This window comes from Capricornis sumatraensis, chromosome 20 (assembly GCF_032405125.1).
Source record: "Capricornis sumatraensis isolate serow.1 chromosome 20, serow.2, whole genome shotgun sequence".
Taxonomy (NCBI): domain Eukaryota; kingdom Metazoa; phylum Chordata; class Mammalia; order Artiodactyla; family Bovidae; genus Capricornis; species Capricornis sumatraensis.
This window is the reverse complement of record NC_091088.1, coordinates 31,018,929-31,037,680: the sequence shown is the minus strand read 5'-3', so window position 1 is coordinate 31,037,680 and position 18,752 is coordinate 31,018,929. Positions and strand designations below refer to the sequence as shown.

The following is an 18,752-nucleotide window of genomic DNA, read 5'->3' as shown; positions in this document are numbered from 1 at the left end:
ACATGTTAAGTGAAAAAAATATCAAGTTCCAGTGCATACAGTCTATTCCCATTGCTTGGTAAAAAATTTTTAAAGTTACACACAAAGCAAGTCTGTCTATTTCCACATATTATATGGTCGTGAAAAAAATAAGAAAAAGAGAGATCTGATGGGATACTCCAAATTCTTCTCAGTGATTAACTAAAGGTGAGGGTCCAGATTTGGAGACGTGTGTATGATGTGCAGTGAAATAAACTAATGAAATAATTGTGCAATGAAAAATGAACCAAACCTACCAACCCCACAGCACTAAGCACAGGGCCAGTTGGAAAAGTGTTCGGTCAATATTGGCTGATTTTAATCAGCAACCTCCTAAAGCTGGCTTCTGGATTTTGTTGGATGACTCCTCAAAGGAATCTGTCTATGAATTTTTGGAAAAATTGGAAATCAGATGGTGTAACTGCCCGCTAATGGTCTGTTTTTTAATAATAAAATCCAGGAATACTCTAATGGTACAGTGGTTAAGACTCTCTGCATCTACCTCATGGGGCACAGGTTCAATCCCTGCTCTAGGAACTAAGATCCCGAATGCCACAAGGCACAGCCCAAACACTCTCTTAGCAAGGATTTTAGACCTAGGTGACCTGGCTCCAGGCTTCCCACGTGGTAAAGAATTCACCTGCCAAGCAGAAGTCGAAAGAGACACAGATTTGATCCCTGGGTTGGAAGATCCCCTGGAGAAGGAAATGGCAACCCACTCAAGTATTCTTACCTGGGAAATCCCATGGACAGAGGAGCCTGGTGAGGTCGGGGGGTCTCAAAGAGTTGAACACAATTGGGCACCACCACTGACCTGGCTTTTGGCTGCCTCTTGAACTTCACCTCTCCCCAATCCCTTCATTTTATAAATTTATGTCCCTACTCCAAGATGCCAAAGTCTTTCCTGCCTCAGGACCTTTGCACCTATAGTAGTTTTCTGAGCCTAGAATGGTCTTTTTCTGTCTGATTCTTATGCATTCTTCAAGTCTCTGCCTAAGTGCTTACACTTTCCCTGACACAGTTGTTTAAATGACACCCCCAAATCTCTATTATTCTTTCCCAGGGCATCTTTATTTCTCTTGTAGTATATCATCAAATTATCTATATATCTGCGGATTTGTATATCTCGAGACTGTCTCTCCCATCACATTCCCTGAGGGTAGAGTCTCTGCTTGGATGGCTCACAGCACTGTTCTCAGTGCCTGTTGTTGTTCAGGAGCTCGGTCATGTCCGACTCTTTGCGACTCCATGGACTGCAGTATGCCAGGCTTCCCTGTCCTTCACCATCTCCCGGAGCTTGCTCAAACTCATGTCCATTGAGTCAAGTGATGCCATCCAACCATCTCACCCCCTGTTGTTCCCTTCTCCTGCCTTCAATCTTTGCCAGCATCCAGGTCTTTTCTAATGAGTCAGTTCTTCACATCAGGTGACCAAATATTGGAGCTTCAGCTTCAGCATCAGTCCTTCCAGTGAATATTCAGGATTGATTTCCTTTAGGATTGACTGGTTTGGTCTCCTTGCAGTCCAAGGGACTCTCAAAAGTCTTCTCCAACACAATTCAGAAGCATCAATTCTTGGGCGCTCAGCCTTCTTTATGGTCCAACTCACATCCATACACGACTACTGGAAAAACCATACTGTTGACTAGATGGACCTTTGTTGGCAAAGTAATGTCTCTGCCTGGTGCACACCAAACATCTGCTCAGTGCTGGAATCCCCACAGCCCCTGCAATTATGCTCCACCCCCACCCCAAGGACAACAAGCCCTGCACACAGTAGGGGCTTGATCAGAGTAGGGAGACTTTGTAGAATTAAAGAAAACTTCCCTGGTGGCTCAGTGGTAAAGAATCTGCCTGCCAATGTAAAAGACACAGGAGCTGTGAGTGCTGTCCCTGGGTTGGGGAGATCCCCTGGAGTAGGAAATGGCAACCCACTCCAGTATTCTTGCCTGGGAAACTCCATGGACAGAGGAGTCTGGGGGTTACAGACCATGGGGCCGCAAAGAGTCGGACACAACTAAGCAGGCACAGGTTAGACAGGTGCTCTAGATGATGTGTGGAGGTGGCCTTTCAGACAGAAGGAGGGGAACTCACCCTGGGAACAGAGAGACCCTCTCCTCCACAACCTCAGCTGGCTCTCTGTTCCCCTGTCCCAAGAACCCAGGGCTTCCTTGGCAAAAGTGGGGGCTCTGGGTGGGCGTCACATTCCAGCCTGGGGACAGGTTCCTTCCCACTTTTTCTGACCGGAGGCGAGTGAAATTGGTTTGGAAGAAAAGGTCGAAGGAAAAAAAATACAGTACAGTGATTGAGTCTTGCTTGTTGCCATTTGAAAGGAATGAAAGTGGGATTAAGCAAAAACACAGAATCCAAACCAAAACCAAAACAAAAATACTCTACTGTTTTAGAATCTGCCTCGGAAACAATTGTCTTACTGTTTTCTGTGTCATCCTAAAATCAAGGGTTTGCTCGACAGCTTTGTTCTGCACTTGGCTTCGAGCAGTCTGCAGAGAGGCTGGGCTCTGGGTAACGATTTTGCTGTTACCAAGAAGCATTTCTCATTCCCTGAGTATCTACTGTCTGCATGGGGGTGGAAAAGAGGGTCTCAGGTGCTTTGGGAAGGGGATGGGAATGGGGGTTGAATATCCAGTTGAGTAAATATCAAGTGTCACCTTCTCTGAGAGATTATCTTTGATTTCTTTTTTTTTTTTTTTTTTAAATATCTGCTTATTCATTTGGGTGCACCAGGTCTTAGCTGCAGCAGGTGGGATATTCGATCTTCCTTGTGGCCTGTGGAATCTCTAGTTGTGGGATCTAGTTCCTTGACCAGAAACCAAACCCATGCCCCCTGCACTGGGAGCATGGAGTCTGAGCCACTGGACCACCAGGGAAATCCCCGAGAGGTCATCTTTGACTACTTTGTCTAAAATTTACCTCGGGGTCATCTCTGTCACACTCCTGTTTTACTTATATATGTATTTAGGGGCCACACCACGTGATATCTGATTTCCCTGACCAGGGATAGAACCCATCCCATCTGTGAGAGCCCTGAGTCCTAACCACTGGACCGCCAACGAATTCCTGGTTGTTGTTGTTTCTAGTTATAGCACTTGTCACTATCTGAAGTTATCTTTTCTCTCCAGTTTATACTTGTCACCTCCAGTAGGAAGTGGGATCCCAGAAGACCTTGTGTGTTTTTTTGCTTGCTGTATTCACATGGCCTGGGATAGGGCCTGACAATATAGTAAGATCTCAACAATCTCTGGTTGATGAATAAACGAAACAATTGTCTGTGCAGATCTCTATAACCTGAGGTGTGTGTGTGTGTGTGTGTGTGTGTGTGTTTGCGCGCGAGCAAGTGAGTTTTAGGGCGCAAGTGGAGCAAAGAAACTGTAACTACATCATCTCCCGCTTTCTGACAACCTCCCCGCCCCCCACCCAAAGGCAGAACCTTTCCATGCAATATTTCATTTATTCTGCCGGAGGCTCTGTGAAGTGCGATTCATTCCTCTCCTTGTATTACAGACGAGGAAACTGAGGCTCAGCGATCTTGTCAGTTCAGAAGACCACATCAATTGAGTCATAAAAGGATCTCCTCCTTCCACGCACTCCCACATTTCATCCAGACCCTCCCCTCATGGATGCTCGGACATCTGGGACCCTTTGGGGCTTCCTTGGTGGCTCAGAGGTTAAAGCATCTGCCCGCAATGCGGGGGACCTGGGTTCGATCCCTGGGTCAGGAAGATCCCCCTGGAGAAGGAAATGGCAACCCACTCCAGTATTCTTGCCTGGAGAATCCCATGGTAGGCTGCAGTCCATGGGATCATGGGATCACGAAGAGTCGGACACGACTGAGCGACTTCACTTTCACTTTGGGAGTCTCGACACAGCACCTCAGAGAGGTGCAGGGGCTCGCCCAACAGCACACAGCGCTAGAGAGACATCCAGGAGGGATGTGGGTAGCTTTGCAAGCAGCCGCCAGTTTATCCCAAGGCTCGGAAGCCAACGGCGAGGAGGGCGCGGAGCGCTCAAAGCTGCCCCGAATGTGGGGGAAATTGCCAGCAGGCGGCTTTCCGGGGAGAGACAGGTGCGGCTGTCTAGGCTGGTTCTGGTGGAGCCATCTCATTGACCGCGGCCTCACTTTCCGCCTCTGTAAAGAATTGGCACCTTCGTGTGCGGGTCGGAGCTGGACCGGCCGGCGGTGAGCGAAGGGTTAAAGGGGCGGGTCTCGTGACGAGGGCCGGGCCGGGATTCCTGTAACACCTGGGGGCTCGCGGCTCCCCGCCCAGACGCCGCGCGTAGCTCCGGGAGCCGCAGCGCCAGCGGGAGCCCCTCGGGGAGGAGCCGCGCAGAAGCCGGCACCTGCCGCGGGAGGGGCGGCGACGACGGCCGGAGCAACCTCGGGAGGCGAGCGGCGCAATGGCAGAGTTCCCGTCCAAAGTGAACACGAGAACCAGCAGCCCGGCTCAGGGAGGCGGCGCCGTGGTGTCGACACTGAGCCCCGACTTGGGGTTCGTGCGCTCCAGCCTCGGTGCGCTCATGCTCCTGCAGTTGGTGAGCGCGCTCGCGGGGCCTGGGCCCCGGGACCGGGTTAGGGTGGTGGTGTAGAGGGGTCCCGGCCGGGCCTGGAGGGATCGGGGATCCGGAGCTACCCTTTATCTTTGCTCCCCGCACACCCCCAACCTAGGCTCACACGCGCCCCAGTGCGCCTTGCCTTCCTCTGGGGGTGCTTGTAGGACGGACGCTCCGGAGATCTCCTTGGTACCCTCTCACCGCGAGACGCCCTAGTTGCCGTCTCTTAGAGCACACGCAAGATGTACCAATGTTAGAGTGCCTATCACTAGCGCCCCATCATTCCGTCCCCTCTGGTCACCAAGAGGTCATCCACAGAAGCGCTCATAAACGCCACAATCACTGCGCGCGACTGTTTCTCCCGGATTCTGGCTCGCCCTTTGCCAGGAATATGCCCTCAGCTCTCCAGCACCCAGCCGGAGGCAAAGTCCGATCTCAGCTGATCCTCTGCCGAGCTCCGAGCTGCCCCCGGTGGCTGGCGCCCCAAAACACTCCTCGTCTAAACAAGCGGGCACATTCGGAGGCAACACAGACACTTCAGCGGGCCCTACGGCCCCTGCGAGGGAGCCCGACCCATCTAGCTTCCACTGGGTAACCTGCCGCTTTCCGGCCGGTTTGGCCCCTGGGGGTCAAGATACCACGCCCAGCGTTGGGGGAGGGTTTGGTGGGAAGGCAGAGGCAGGAATCCTGTATCTAATACCTTCGGTAGACCCCTGCCGAGGCGGATCGATGGCCACATCCCTTTCTGCAGCAGTTTCAGGGTTGGAGGTGTTAGCTTCCCGCCCACCCCTGCTCCGCCCCGCAGTACCCTCTGGTTCCAGTCTGGGAGCTGGGTGGCTGCCCTGTGGGAGGGGTTTGTTGCGTTTTCAGGGGACTAGCGGGAAGCTGGACAAGATCCATCTTCCGTTAGGGCACCTCCTGCTGTCCCACTGCTGGATCCTAGCAACAATGCCAGGGGTCAGCACAGAAGGCAGGGGCCTAGATCAAGCTTCCCTCTTTACCCAGGGGATCACACTTTCTCCTGCACCAGTGCTATCTCTTTCAGTTCAGTTCAGTCGCTCTGTCGTGTCCGACTCTTTGCGACCCCATGGACGGAAGCACCCAGGCTTCCCTGTCCATAATCAACTCCCTGAACCTGCTCAAACTCATGTCCATCTAGTAGGTTGGATGGTTGGATGCCATCCAACCATCTCATCCTCTGTCATCCCCTTCTCCTCCTGCCCTCAATCTTTCCCAGCATCAGGGTCTTTACAAATGAATCAGTTGTTCGCATCAAAGTACTGGAGTTTCAGCTTCAGCATCAGTCTTTCCAACAAATATTCAGGACTGATTTCCTTTAGGATTGACTGGTTGGATCTCCTTGCAGTCCAAGGGACTTTCAAGAGTCTTCTCCAACACCACAATTTAAAAGCATCAATTCTTGGGAGCTCAGCTTTCTTTATGGGCCAACTCTCACATCCATACACGACTACAGGAAAAACCATACTGTTGACTAGATGGACCTTTGTCAGCAAATAGTCTCTGCTTTTTAATATGCTGTCTAGGTTGATCATAGGTTTTCTTCCAAGCAGCAAGAGTCTTTTAGTTTCATGGCTGCAGTCACCATCTGCAGTGATTTTGGAGCCCCCCAAAATAAAGTCTGTCATTGTTTCCACTGTTTCCCCATCTATTTACCATGAAGTGATGGGACCAGATGCCATGATCTTTGTTTTCTGAAAAAAAAATTTTTTTAATGTGAATGTTGAGTTTTAAGCCAAATTTTTCACTCTCCTCTTTCACTTTCACCAAGAGATTCTTTAGTTCTTCTTCGCTTTCTGCCATAAGGGTGGTGTCATCTGCATATCTGAGGTTCTTGATATTTCTCCAGGCAAGCTTGATTCCAGCTTGTGCTTCATCCAGCCAGCATTTAGCATGATGTACTCTGCATAGATGTTAAATGAGGAGGATGACAATATACAGCCTTGATATAATCCTTTCCCAGTTTGGAACCAGTCTGCTGTCCCATTCCAGTTCTAACTGTTATTTCTTGACCTGGATATGGATTTCTCAAGAGGCAGGCCAGGTGGTCTGGTAGTCCCATCTCTTGAAGAATTTTCCAGTTTGTTGTGATCCACATAGACAAAGGCTTTGGTGTTGTCAGTAAAGCAGAAGTAGATATTTTTCTGAAATTCTTTTGCATTTTCTATGATCCAGCGGATGTTGGCAATTTGATCTCTGGTTCCTCTGCCTTTTCTAAATCCAGTTTGAATATCTAAAAGTTCTTGGTTCACATACTGTTGAAACCTTGCTTGGAGAATTTTCAGTGTTACTGTGCAAGTGTGTGAGATGAGTACGATTGATCTGTAGTTTGGACATTCTTTGGCACTGCCTTTCTTTGGGATTGGAGTGCAAACTGACCTTTTCCAGTACTATGGCCACTGCTGAGTTTTCCAAATTTGCTGGCATATTGAGTGCAGCACTTTAACATCATTTTCTAGGATTTGAAATTGCTCAGCTGGAATTCTATTACCTCCACTAGTTTTCTTTTTTGTAGTGATGCTTCCTAAGTCCCACTTAACTTTGGACTCCAGGATGTTTAGCTCTAGGTGAGTGATCACACCAACATGGTTATCTGGGTCATGAAGATCTCTTTTGTATAGTTCTTCTATGTATTCTTGCCACCTCTTCTTAATATCTTCTGCTTCTGTTAGGTCCATACCATTTCTGTCTTTTATTATACCCATCTTTGCATGAAAATTTCCCTTGGTAGCTCTAATTTTCTTGTTGAGATCTCTAGTGTTTCCCATTCTGTTCTTTTCCTCTATTTGTTTTCATTGATCACCGAGGAAGGCTTTCTTATCTGTCCTTGCTGTTCTTTGGAACTCTGCATTCAGATGGGTATAGCTTTCCTTTTCTTCTTTGCCTTTAGCTTCTCTTCTTTTCTCAGCTATTTGGAAGCCCTCGTCAGACAACCATTTTGCCTTTTTGCATTTTTTTTTCTTGGAGATGGTCTTGATCACTGCCTCCTGTACAATGTCACGAACCTCCATCCATAGTTCTTCAGGCACTCTATCAGATCTAATCCCTTGAATCTATTTGTCACTTCCACTGTATAATTGTAAGGGATTTGATTTAGGTCATACCTGAATGGTCTAGTGGTTTTCCTGAAGATGGAGAAGCTCTATACTGTCAGCAAAAACAAGACCACAAGACAGGGAGCTGACTGTGGCTGAGATCATGAACTCCTTATTGCTATCTCTTTCAGAATTCCTCAGATCTCCTCCTGTGAGCCTTGTCCCCAACCTCACCCTCAGGCTCTCTTGGAGGGGCTTGTAGGTGTTCGTCCCCACCCCAGGAAAATATGTGGAATTGGAATCTCAGTCACTACAGCCCAGAAATCTGCATTTTAAACTCCTCTGAGTTGTCTGGCAGATTCTCTGGGAAGGGAGAGGGAGGGGCAGAGGTTCCCCCAAATTTAAATCTGCTGGTAGGAAGGGCCTATCTGGAGCGATGCTGAGTGCTAGGCTTCTGCCTGCTTGTGAAGGGAGCAGTTGCCAAGCACGAAGGAAGTCCCCAACCCAAGGGTGTGGAAGCGCAGAGGAGAGAGAGAATCAGTTCTGAGGTCAGGAAGGCTTTTGACATTGCTCTTTGGGCTTTCCTTGCGGCTTAGCTGGTAAAGAACATGCTGGGTTTGATCCCTGGGTTGGAAAGATCCCTTGGAGAAGGGAAAGGCTACCCACTCCAGTATTCTGGCCTGTATAGTCCATGGGTTCCCAAAGAGTTGGACACGACTGAGCGACTTTCACTTCACTTCACTGATATCTGAGGCAGAAGTAGGGAAAGGGTGCTAAAAGGGCAGGCGATCATGCAGGCCAAGGCTTGGGGCTGGGGAAGTGGAAGAGAAGTGAGGAGCAGGCTTCCCTGGTGACTCAGATGGTAAAGAATCCGCCTGCAACGCTGGAGATCCAGGTTCAACCCCTGGGTCAGGAAGATCTCCTGGAGAAGGGAACGGCAGCCCACTTCAGGATTCTTGCCCAGGAGATCCCAGGGACAGAGGAGCTCTATGGGCTACAGTCCATAGGGTTGCAAATAGTCGGACAATGACTGAGTGATTGAACACACATACACATGTGGGGAGAGTAGCCAGCAGGTTGATTTAGCCGGTGGAGGGGAGGAAGAAGTTTTCCTCTACCCGTTGAGTTCTTCTGGCTGGTCTAAGAGTTAAATTGACATGAAAGAGATGAACATGAGAAAAATCAAACAAGGTTTAATGCTATATACACATGGGAGAGACCCAGAAAAACTGAGGAACTCAAAAAATGGCCAAAGCCCTCCGCTTAAATCCCATCTTCAGCTAAAGAAAAAGAGGATGTTGAGGATGTGAGGTCAGTTACAGGATGTGACTGGGAAAAGCACAAGAAGCAAGGGTAAGGTTGTGGTGCAAGTTTAAGTCACTGCTTTTTCCATGGATGTGTTTCTAGAGATTTGGTCAACCTCCTCTCCCTGGTACTGTGAGGGAGACATCCTTATAAATGTAACTATTTCGTACAAAAGGGTAGGGAGCCTTGGTTCTCAGCTATTCCCTTGCCTGCTTTTCTTAGCAAATAACCAGCTTAAAATTGATATGCCAGAAAGATGAGTTTGGAGATGGTAAATTTTGCTCCCTTACACCGGAGTTGAAGCACTTGTTTCTGGGTGGCCAGAAGCCGAGGGAGATAAGTGATGACGGTTTTCTGTTTGCATATTTAGGGGGTTTGGAACCGCAGGGGCCTCTAAGCTGGGCTGAGGATGAGGAGGCCATGGGGTGGGTCCCCCACGGTTCACTCTTGGTAGACAGGACCTGAACATCAGCCCCTTTGCATTTGAACAATGAGACTTGGAATAAGGGGAACTAGAGGAGGGTCCTGCTGTGTCTGCAAGAACTGAAGTAGCTTCCGCTGGAGGAGGCTTGTGTCCCTTGATTTGGGGGTCCCTGTGGGCTTAGCAGCCCAGTCCTGAGCATCTGGGTCCCATCACACACAGATGTAGACAGAGGTGTTGATGGAATGTAGGACTGCCCAGAGAGCTGTAGGGGAGCTTGGCACTTAGACTCCAGGGAGTGGCTGTGAGTGGGATGGCCTTCCTTTGCCCTCCCTGCAGTGTTTTTGGAGCCCAGGGTGGGAGGATAAGAGTCTCCCATTGGAGTGCTGAAGACCTGCACTTTTTCGTGACTTCACCAATTGGCTTGTGGGAGAAGCTGCTTCCTGAACTGTTTCTCCGGCAATGGACAGTTCCATCGGGTCTGAGACAAAGGGGGCTCCACTCAATAGGCACCATGTCTGCTGGGCAGCCAGTGTGGCTCCCACCACTCAGATGCCAACTAGGCTTCAGGCTCTTTGCTAAGAGCTTCATATTCTTGTATATTCCTCCACTTTACAGGTGAGGAAACTGAGGCCCAGAGGTCAGTTCTTGGCCCAAGAGCGCATAGAGTGTTAGAGCTGGGATCGAAGCCCCCAGAGGCCTGACTTTTCTGATCTGCACTTTGTTATCACACTCAGCTAGGCTCCTCCCCAGCTGGACACTGGGTGTGGTGCTGTTGTGGGAGCAAAGACCCTAGGTCCAGTGCCTGCTCTCTGGAGCTCTTGGTATCTGAGGGAGGTGCTCAAAGGATGAGCTTCCTATGGAGGGATTAGGTGGGCTGCCTGGAGGAGGCACTACATGGGAAGGTATCAGACATCCGTGTTTCCCAAGACCTGGTGAAGGGTTCCAGATGTGGGAGGAGGAAGAGGGGCTGGGTGGGAAGGCCCCAGCTTCTTGAGAAGGAGATGTGTTCTTTGTTTAGTATTAAATGTGTCCTGAAGAACCAGCCTCAGTGTTCACTGATTGTCACTTCCCCCACTCCATCTAGCTCCAGAAATAATATGAAATGGGATATGATATTAAGTCACATATGACAGAAGAGTTAAAGTAATATATTTTTTAAAGTTGGTAGTATGTGTGTGTGTGTGTGTGTGTGTGTGTGTGGAGATGGGGTAGGGGCTGACTTAAAGAGAGCTGAGAAAAATCTAGACTCTGTCACAAATTTAAGGCTGTTGATTCTTTGTTGAGTTTCCTAGCAGCCTAGGCAAAAAGGGAAGCAGGAATTTATACAGATAGCATCTAAAGAGAAAGAAAAATAAAATAAAAAAGGAAGCAGGCATGCCTGGTCTAGAGATAACTCTTGGTCTTAAAAACCGGGAACCTTTGATGCTGCAGATCTTTGTGTGGCTAGTTGGTGGAGGAACTTTGTGGAAGCTGTGGTTAACTTGGCTAATCCCAGAGACTTATACAGAGTAAGTATAAAGTGAAGCGCACATTTCTTCTTCTTGTTATTTTTTTTAATCTTCCTCCAGCCCCGGGGGAGAAAGGTGATCTCCTGGGTTTGCATGCATGTATGCTAAATTGCTTCAGCTGTGTTTAACTTTTTGCAACCCTATGAACTGTAGCCCGCCAGGCTCCTCTGTCTATGGGATTCTCCAGGCAAGAGTCCTGGAGTGGGTTACGATTTCCTCCTACGATCTTCCCGACCCAGCAGTCGAACCCATGTCTTTCATGTCTCCCGCATTGGCAGTCAGGTTCTTTATCACTGATGCCACCTGGGAAGCCCCACGTGGGTTTACTGATGAAGGAACAGACTTAGCGAGGTTGAGGAACTTGTACAAGGACACATGGGGTAGAGCGGCCAAACTGATTTGCACTCAGATCTGAGAATCCAAAGCCTGGCTCTAGCTGTGCTTCCTTTTGTTTTGTTTTTGGGATTTTGTTTTGTTTTTGTTTTTGGTGGGAAATGGGGTGCCTTGGAGGGGAAGAAGAGGAAATTCAGCATGGGAAACTCATATGAGGCCAGGGCCACAGGGAAGTCTTCCTGATAGAATTGGGCTCTGAAAGGTTTATTATGTGAAAGGGGTAGTAAGAAGGAAGTACAGAGCACATGAACCTTGGAGTATCTCATATAAAGACCCAGCAGTCAGAAGGTTTGGGACAGAGAAGCCCTATGAATGGTCTGTGACAGTAGAGCCACTTGTGTTTAGAAGCGTCTCTCCTATCCTTGGGGCTTCCCCAGCGGCTCAGCAGTAAAGAATCCACCTGCAATGCAGAGATGCAGGAGATGTGGGTTCGATCTCTGGGTCGGCCAGGTCCCCTGGAGGAGGAAATGGCAATCCTCTCCAATATTCTTGCCCAGAGAATCCCATGGACAGAAGGGCCTGGTGGGCTACAGTTCACAGGGTCGCGAAGAATGGGACATGATGACTGAGTGACTGAACACACACACAATTCCCAGTTAACAGGGGAACAAACAGATTGGAAGCTTCACTTGCCACTTGATCACAGTGATCCGTGGGCGGTCGTGAGAGGACTGGTGGAAGCAGAGAAGCTTGGTTTCAAATCCTGGCTCTGTGATCTTGGACAAGTTCCCCAATACCCCAGTTTCCGTGTCTGTGAAATGGTGATGGTGAGATTGTGGGGAAGGTGGAAGCTGATGCCTGCAGAGGGCTTAGCACAGTGTGTGTGAGAATGAAGGGAAATTATTAGGATTCACAGGGTCATAGAAATCCAGGACTCTTACACTTGCTCCCAAAGGTCCCCGGGTGTCTCCTCAGCAAGAGCTTGTATGCTCCCAGGGACAGGGAGCTCAGTCTCTCTAAAGGGTGCCTGCTGCACCCTTGTGCGCCTGGGACGGTGAGAAAGTCCTTCCTCTTGGTAATCCTGGATCTCTCTCCAGCCCCACAAGGCATGGCAGCTCCTCTCCAGGTTGGAGGCAGGACAGGACCTGAAAGTCAGCTCTTTAGCCTGGTGAGACAATGCTGTTGAGGTCTGAGAGCTGTGAGCAGAGGTTGGCCATGTTGGGATCACAGTGTTGGGGACTCACAGGGTTTTCCTTAGCCTTGAGTTTTGTGGGATCCATCTCCCTAGGGCAGCGTTCCTGCTGCTGCCTGCTCCCCACCTTCCTCCATGCTCTGCTGTAGGGAGCACCCCCGTGCCTGTACTGTTAGCTCCGCCTACACACCCCACTTGTGGCTGGGGGATTCTCGAATGTTTGGAGTCAATTTGTAATTATATAACCAATATATAGACACGTTGATCCCTAGGTTGGGAAGATCCCCTGGAGAAGGGAAAGGCTACCCACTCCAGTATTCTGGCCTAGAGAATTCTATGGACTGTATAGTCCATGGATCCGCAAAGCGTTAGACACAACTGAATGACTTTCACTTCACTTTATTTTTTTATTCTTTGTTTTTTTAAAACTTTTAATTCTGTTTGGGGTGTAGCCAATTAACAATGTTGTGATAGTTTCAGGTGAACAGCAAAGGGACTCAGCCATACATATACATTCCATTCTCCCCCAAAGTCCCCTCCCATCCAGGCTGCCATATAACATTGATATAGCATAACAGTACTACGCAGTAGGTTCTTGTTGGTGATCCATTTTATATGTAGCACTGTGTAAATGTTGATGGGCTTTTTTTTTTTAATGCTTTTATTCTTTTAAAAATATATACAGATATATAGCAAAAACACTTCAGTAGTCCAAAGGGCTATTAATGAATACCAAGGGTTATCAATGAATATATAATCTCTCATCCTGGTTGGGTCACTGCCCACACCCCTATCCCTGGCCCTCGCCGGAGGCATTATGGGTGTGACATTCCAGGGCGAGTCAGTGGGTTATTTACACAAAACACAGGTAGCCCCACCGCACCTGTGCCTTTCCAGTCTTTCCCTCCTGGCAGTGTACCTAGGGATGTCCTGTATCATGGCACAGAGAACTACGTGTGTCTTTCTTTTTTAATCCTTTCTTTTCTTAATTTCTTTAATAGATAATATATTTTACAACAGTCCAGAATAAAATAGAATGGGAAAGAGCACCATGAGCAATCTCTGTCCCCTCTGGATAGAGTTGACCACCCCCATGCCCACTCTGTTCTATTTCCTGTGTATACCCCAACCTCTCCCCGCTTTACCCCAGGGATATCCTCTAACCAGGTGGCGCAGTGGTAAAGAATCTGCCAGCCACTGCAGGAGACTTGGATTCGATCCCTGGAGAAGGAAATGGCAACCCACTCCAGTACTCTTGCCTGGAAAATCCCATGGACGGAGGGGTGTAGTAGGCTACAGTCCATGGGGTCACAAAGAGTCGGACACGACTGAGCAACTTCACTTCACTTCCTCCCTATAACCCTTACAAGTTCTGACCCTTTATTCCCAACTTATAACTAGACCAACTCCAGCTCATCCTCAACACCATTGAGGACATCTTTGTGCCATTTCTTTGCAACAACTTTTGGGCACTACAACCATTTGGGAGACTATCTTGGAAGGGATGGGATCTAAAATTCTAAGTGTAAATCTTGACCAAATTGTGTATTGGATTTTAACTTAACAGTAAAATTTTGGATAGGATGGGAATTAGAGACATTATCTCAATTTGGGTCTGAAATGGGTCAGGCAGCATCAGTCCCAACCAATACTCCCCTGGGTCTTATCCTCCAAGATTGGGAAAGATTCAGACTACTGGGATTAAAAACAAGGAATCTTGTTATGGTATGTAATCATATTTGGCCACGACATGAGCTAGGAAGCCAAAAAACGTGAAAAAAGGGAAAGTGAAGTCGCTCAGTCGTGTCCGAAATTTTGCGACTCCATGGACTGTAGCCTAAAAGGCTCCTCCATCCATGGGATTTTCCAGGCAAGAATACTGGAGTGGGTTGCCATTTCCTTCTGCAGGAGATCTTCCCGATGCAGGGATTGAACCCAGGTCTCCCACATAGTAGGCAGACAGTTTACTGTCTGAGCCAGAAGCTAAGAAAAGTGGCCATTAAATGGATCTTGGAGTTATGATACTATAGTGCAGTTAGATTATATTGTAGAAGGAAATATGTTCAAATTTTCATGGCCATATGTTCAAATTTTCATGGCCTTGTATTTATATAGTGAGACCCAAAAGGAATTTAAGGTGCGTGTAGTTCAAAGGGATAATTCTAGTAAGGAGACAGAAGACATTTTAACTGATCTACCCTATGGAGCCATCCAAAGGTTAAATCCTCTGCAAGGAGGAGCCAGAGCTACTCCTTGCCTACCGGGAGGAACCATTACCTCAGGAACCATTACCTCAGGAACCATTACCTTTTATCCCTATTACCTAGGGATAAAAAGAGGCCCCACCCATATTCAGGAACTTCTTCTTTGTACGCTGAGTTACCCAAGTTCAGTTCAGTTGCTCAGTCATGTTTGACTCTTTGCAACCCCATGGACCACAGCACGCCAGGCTTCCATGTCCATCACCAACTCCTGGAGCCTACTCAAACTCAGGTCCATTGAGTCAGTAATGCCATCCAACCATCTCATCCTCTATCTAACCCTGCTTCTCCTGCCTTCAATCTTTCCCAGCATCAGGGTCTTTTCCAGTGAGTCAGTTCTTCACATCAGGTGGCCAAAGTATTGGAGTTTCACCTTCAGCATCAGTCCTTCCAATGACTATTCAGGACTGATCTCCTTTAGGATAGACTGGTTGGATCTCCTTGCAGCCCAAGGAATTCTCAAGAGTCTTCTCCAACACCACAGTTCAAAAGCAACAATTCTTTGGTGCTCAGCCTTCTTTATGGTCTATTTCTCACATCCATACATGACTACTGGAAAAATCATAGCTTTGAGTAGACCTTTGTTGGCAAAGTAATGTCTCTGCTTTTTAATATGATTGTCATAGATTTTTTTTGTTTGTTTGTCATAGCTTTTCTTCCAAGGAGCAAGAGTCTTTTAGTTTCATGGCTGCAGTCACCATCTGCAGTGATTTTGGAGCCCAATAAAATAGTCTCTCACTGTTTCCATTGTTTCCCCATCTTTGACATGAAGTGATGGGACCAGATGCCATGATCTTTGTTCTTTTGAATGTTGAGTTTCAGGTCAGATTTTTCACTCTCCTCTTTCACTTTCATCAAGAGGCTTTTAAGTTCCTCTTCACTTTCTGCCATAAGAGTGGTGTCATATGCATATCAGAGGTTATTGATATTTCTCCTGGCAATCTTGATTCCAGCTTGTGCTTCATCCATTCCAGCATTTTGCATAATGGACTCTGCATTTAAGTTGAATAAGCAGGGTGACAATATACAGCCTTGACGTACTCCTTTCCCAATTTGGAACTAGTCCTCTGTCCCATGTCTGGTTCTAAATGTTGTTTCTTGACCTGCATACAGATTTCTCAGGAGGCAGGTAAGGTAGTCTGGTAGTCCCATCTTTTGAAGAATTTTTCACAGTTTATTGTGATCCACACAGTCAAAGGCTTTGGCATAGTCAATAAAGCAGAAGTAGATGTTTTTCTGGAACTCACTTGCTTCTTCTATGATCCAGCAGATGCTGGTGATTTGATCTCTGGTTCCTCTGCCTTTTCTAAATACAGCTTTAACATCTGGAAGTTCTCAGTTCACGTACTGTTGAAATCTCGCTTGGAGAATTTTGAGCATTACTTTGCTAGTATGTGAGATGAGTGCCATTGTGCGGTAGTTTGAACATTCTTTGGCATTGCCTTTCTTTGGGATTGGAATGAAAACGGACCTTTTCAGCTAGCACTGTCAATGATATAAGTTACCAACCAATGCCCTTACAGTGTTGCCTCTGAGAGAAGTTTCTGATGGAAATTGAGGAACAGTATGTGTCTATGTACCTTTCTCAATGTCTGATCTAAGTGTGGCAGAGGACAAGCTGAAAGGTTTTTCTGAGGATCCTGAACTCTTTACGAAAGAGTTTACCCTATTAGTAAGATCTTTTGATCTCACCTGGGGGTACTTAACAGATTTTACTATCCCTTTGCTGCACCGCCAAGGAAAAGCAGGATATAATACTGGCAGCCAGAGGCCCTACAGACCAATTGGCAGCCCAAGCCAACAGGGCCATGCAGTGCTCTGGGTGGGGAATGATGCTGTCCCTGAGGCAAATCTGCAATGCAATCACCTGCTGATTCTATTGATAATAGATAGATGATTAACTGTTTAATAGAGATTATGAAGAAACTTACAGTAAAACCTGTTAATTATGGAAAAGGTCCAACTGGGATAGGATGAAAAACCTGCAGTCTTCTAAAGGAGATTAGTGGAAGCTTTTAGGAGGGATACCTAAGCTTTAAGGAGTATATCCCTCCTCCTCTGAGGGACGGGCCCTTTTGGCTATGCATTTCATAGCCCAGTCTGCCCCAGACATCAGGCATAAAATTCAGAAAGCAACTGCTGGTCCTCAGACTCCAGTGAATGATTTGTTCCAATTGGCTTATTTGGTTTTCAATAATGGGGATATGGTTAAAAAGACTGAATGCACCCAGAGAAGTATGCAAGAGACCCAAATGATTGCAGTGGCGTTGTCTGCTCAAAGACCACCAACTAGGAGGCTGTCCTTGCTTGGCCAATCTGGTCCTGGTGGACCACGAGGCCCATGGGTACACATACAAGGCCAGTGTAGCCTTTGTGGACAAAAGGGCACTGGAGGAAGCACTGCGGTTGATGTGTCCTTTGCAAGTAGCCAGGCATTGGCAGAGGGAATGCCCCAGACACCAGACAGCAGAGGCCCCTCAACCATTGATGTTTTGCAATCAGAAGACCAATGGGGCCCAAGGCCAAAAATGGCTCTGCCTAAAGATACCATCTACATAACTAATGTCAAGCCTCGGGTGATCATTGATGTGGCTTGGTAGAATTTCTTATAGACACGGGTGCAACCTTCTCAGTCTTAGCCCAAAGGATTGGAAATCTTAGCTTACATACCAACAAATAAAACACAGGCAGTTTTGAAAGTCCTAGGCTTGATAGAAGAAATGCCACAACCTTGTTATAACAAGAGGAAAAATTGGGCTAAAAATAGGGGGTTAATAAGTCAAAGGGGATGGTGTATGTTAGATGAAAATACTGTGATTCCACAAACTCAGCAATGGAAAATAATCAAGGTTTTATATGAAACTACCCACTATGGATGTGAAAGTGAAGTGAAAGTGAAGTCGCTCAGTCCTGTCCGACTCTTTGGGACCCCATGGACTATAGCCTACCAGGCTCCTCAGTCCATGGAATTTTCCAGGCAAGAGGACTGGAATGGGTTGCCATTTCCTTCTCCAGGGGATCTTCCCGACCCAGGAACTGAACCTGGGTCTCCCGAATTGCAGGCAGACGCTTTACTGTCTGAGCCACCAGGGAAGTAAGATGTGAAGCTCTTTGGAATTTACTACAAAGATTGCTTGTGGGTAAAGGAATGAAAATGGTGGTGGCCCAGATTACCAAATCATGTGACACATGTTTACAAAATAACCCTAGAAAAATGCCACCCCTCCTCCATTATTTAGACCCATTCAACACCAAGGAGAACGGGTACATTGATTTTACTCAGATGCCCAAGTCCAGAGGAAACAAGTATTTGTTGGTAAAGGTAGACACATTCACTTGGAGAAGGCAATGCCACCCCCACTCCAGTACTCTTGCCTGGAAAGTCCCATGGACAGAGGAGCCTGGTGGGCTGCAGTCCATGGGGTCGCTAAGAGTTGGACACGATTGAGCGACTTCAGTTTCACTTTTCACTCTGATGCATTGGAGAAGGAAATGGCAACCCACTCCAGTGTTTTTGCCTGGAGAATCCCAGGGACGGTGGAGCCTGGTGGGCTGCCATCTATGGGGTCGCACAGGGTCGGACACGACTGAAGCGACTTAGCAGCAGCAGCAGCAGCAGCAGCAGACACATTCACTAAATGGCTAGAGAACTTTCCCACATGGACAGAAAGAGTAACAAAGAGTTTGATTAAAAAGATACTCCCACCTTTCAGATTACCTCAATATATACAAAATGATAATGAACCTCTCCCAGATTTAGGAATTATTTTGGTAAAATGGTTTGGGTTCTCAAGATCATGACTAAAATTCTGAAATAGAAACTAGGAGGTTTCTGTGTTTGTGTGTTCATATGTGTCTATATGTGTGTTCTAGATGTCTAATTGCCAAAAGTTAATTCACAAAAGAGCTCTACTTAATTGACTTAAAGGAAATTAAATGCTCATATAAATACTCAAAAATACAAAATAGTCCAGCAAGAATTTAATTTCAGTCTCATGTTACCTGAAAAATACTCAGGACAAAACTGATATCTGGTGATTAAAAAGTGAAAGATTGAAAATTTGAAAATGGTTTAAGCTTTTTGGTGTGA

General features: G+C 47.2%; 1 protein-coding gene across 1 annotated transcript in view; it reads left to right on the top strand.

The window, feature by feature from the left end:
- The first annotated feature begins 4,330 nt into the window (after positions 1–4,330).
- PLLP (plasmolipin) overlaps positions 4,331–18,752 on the top strand; it is a 28,451-nt gene continuing 14,029 nt past the window's right edge. Inside the window, exon 1 of the mRNA XM_068992928.1 lies at positions 4,331–4,568. Within this exon, the coding sequence (XP_068849029.1) occupies positions 4,434–4,568 (135 nt within the window). The 5' untranslated portion in view covers positions 4,331–4,433. The remainder of the gene's footprint in view (positions 4,569–18,752) is intronic.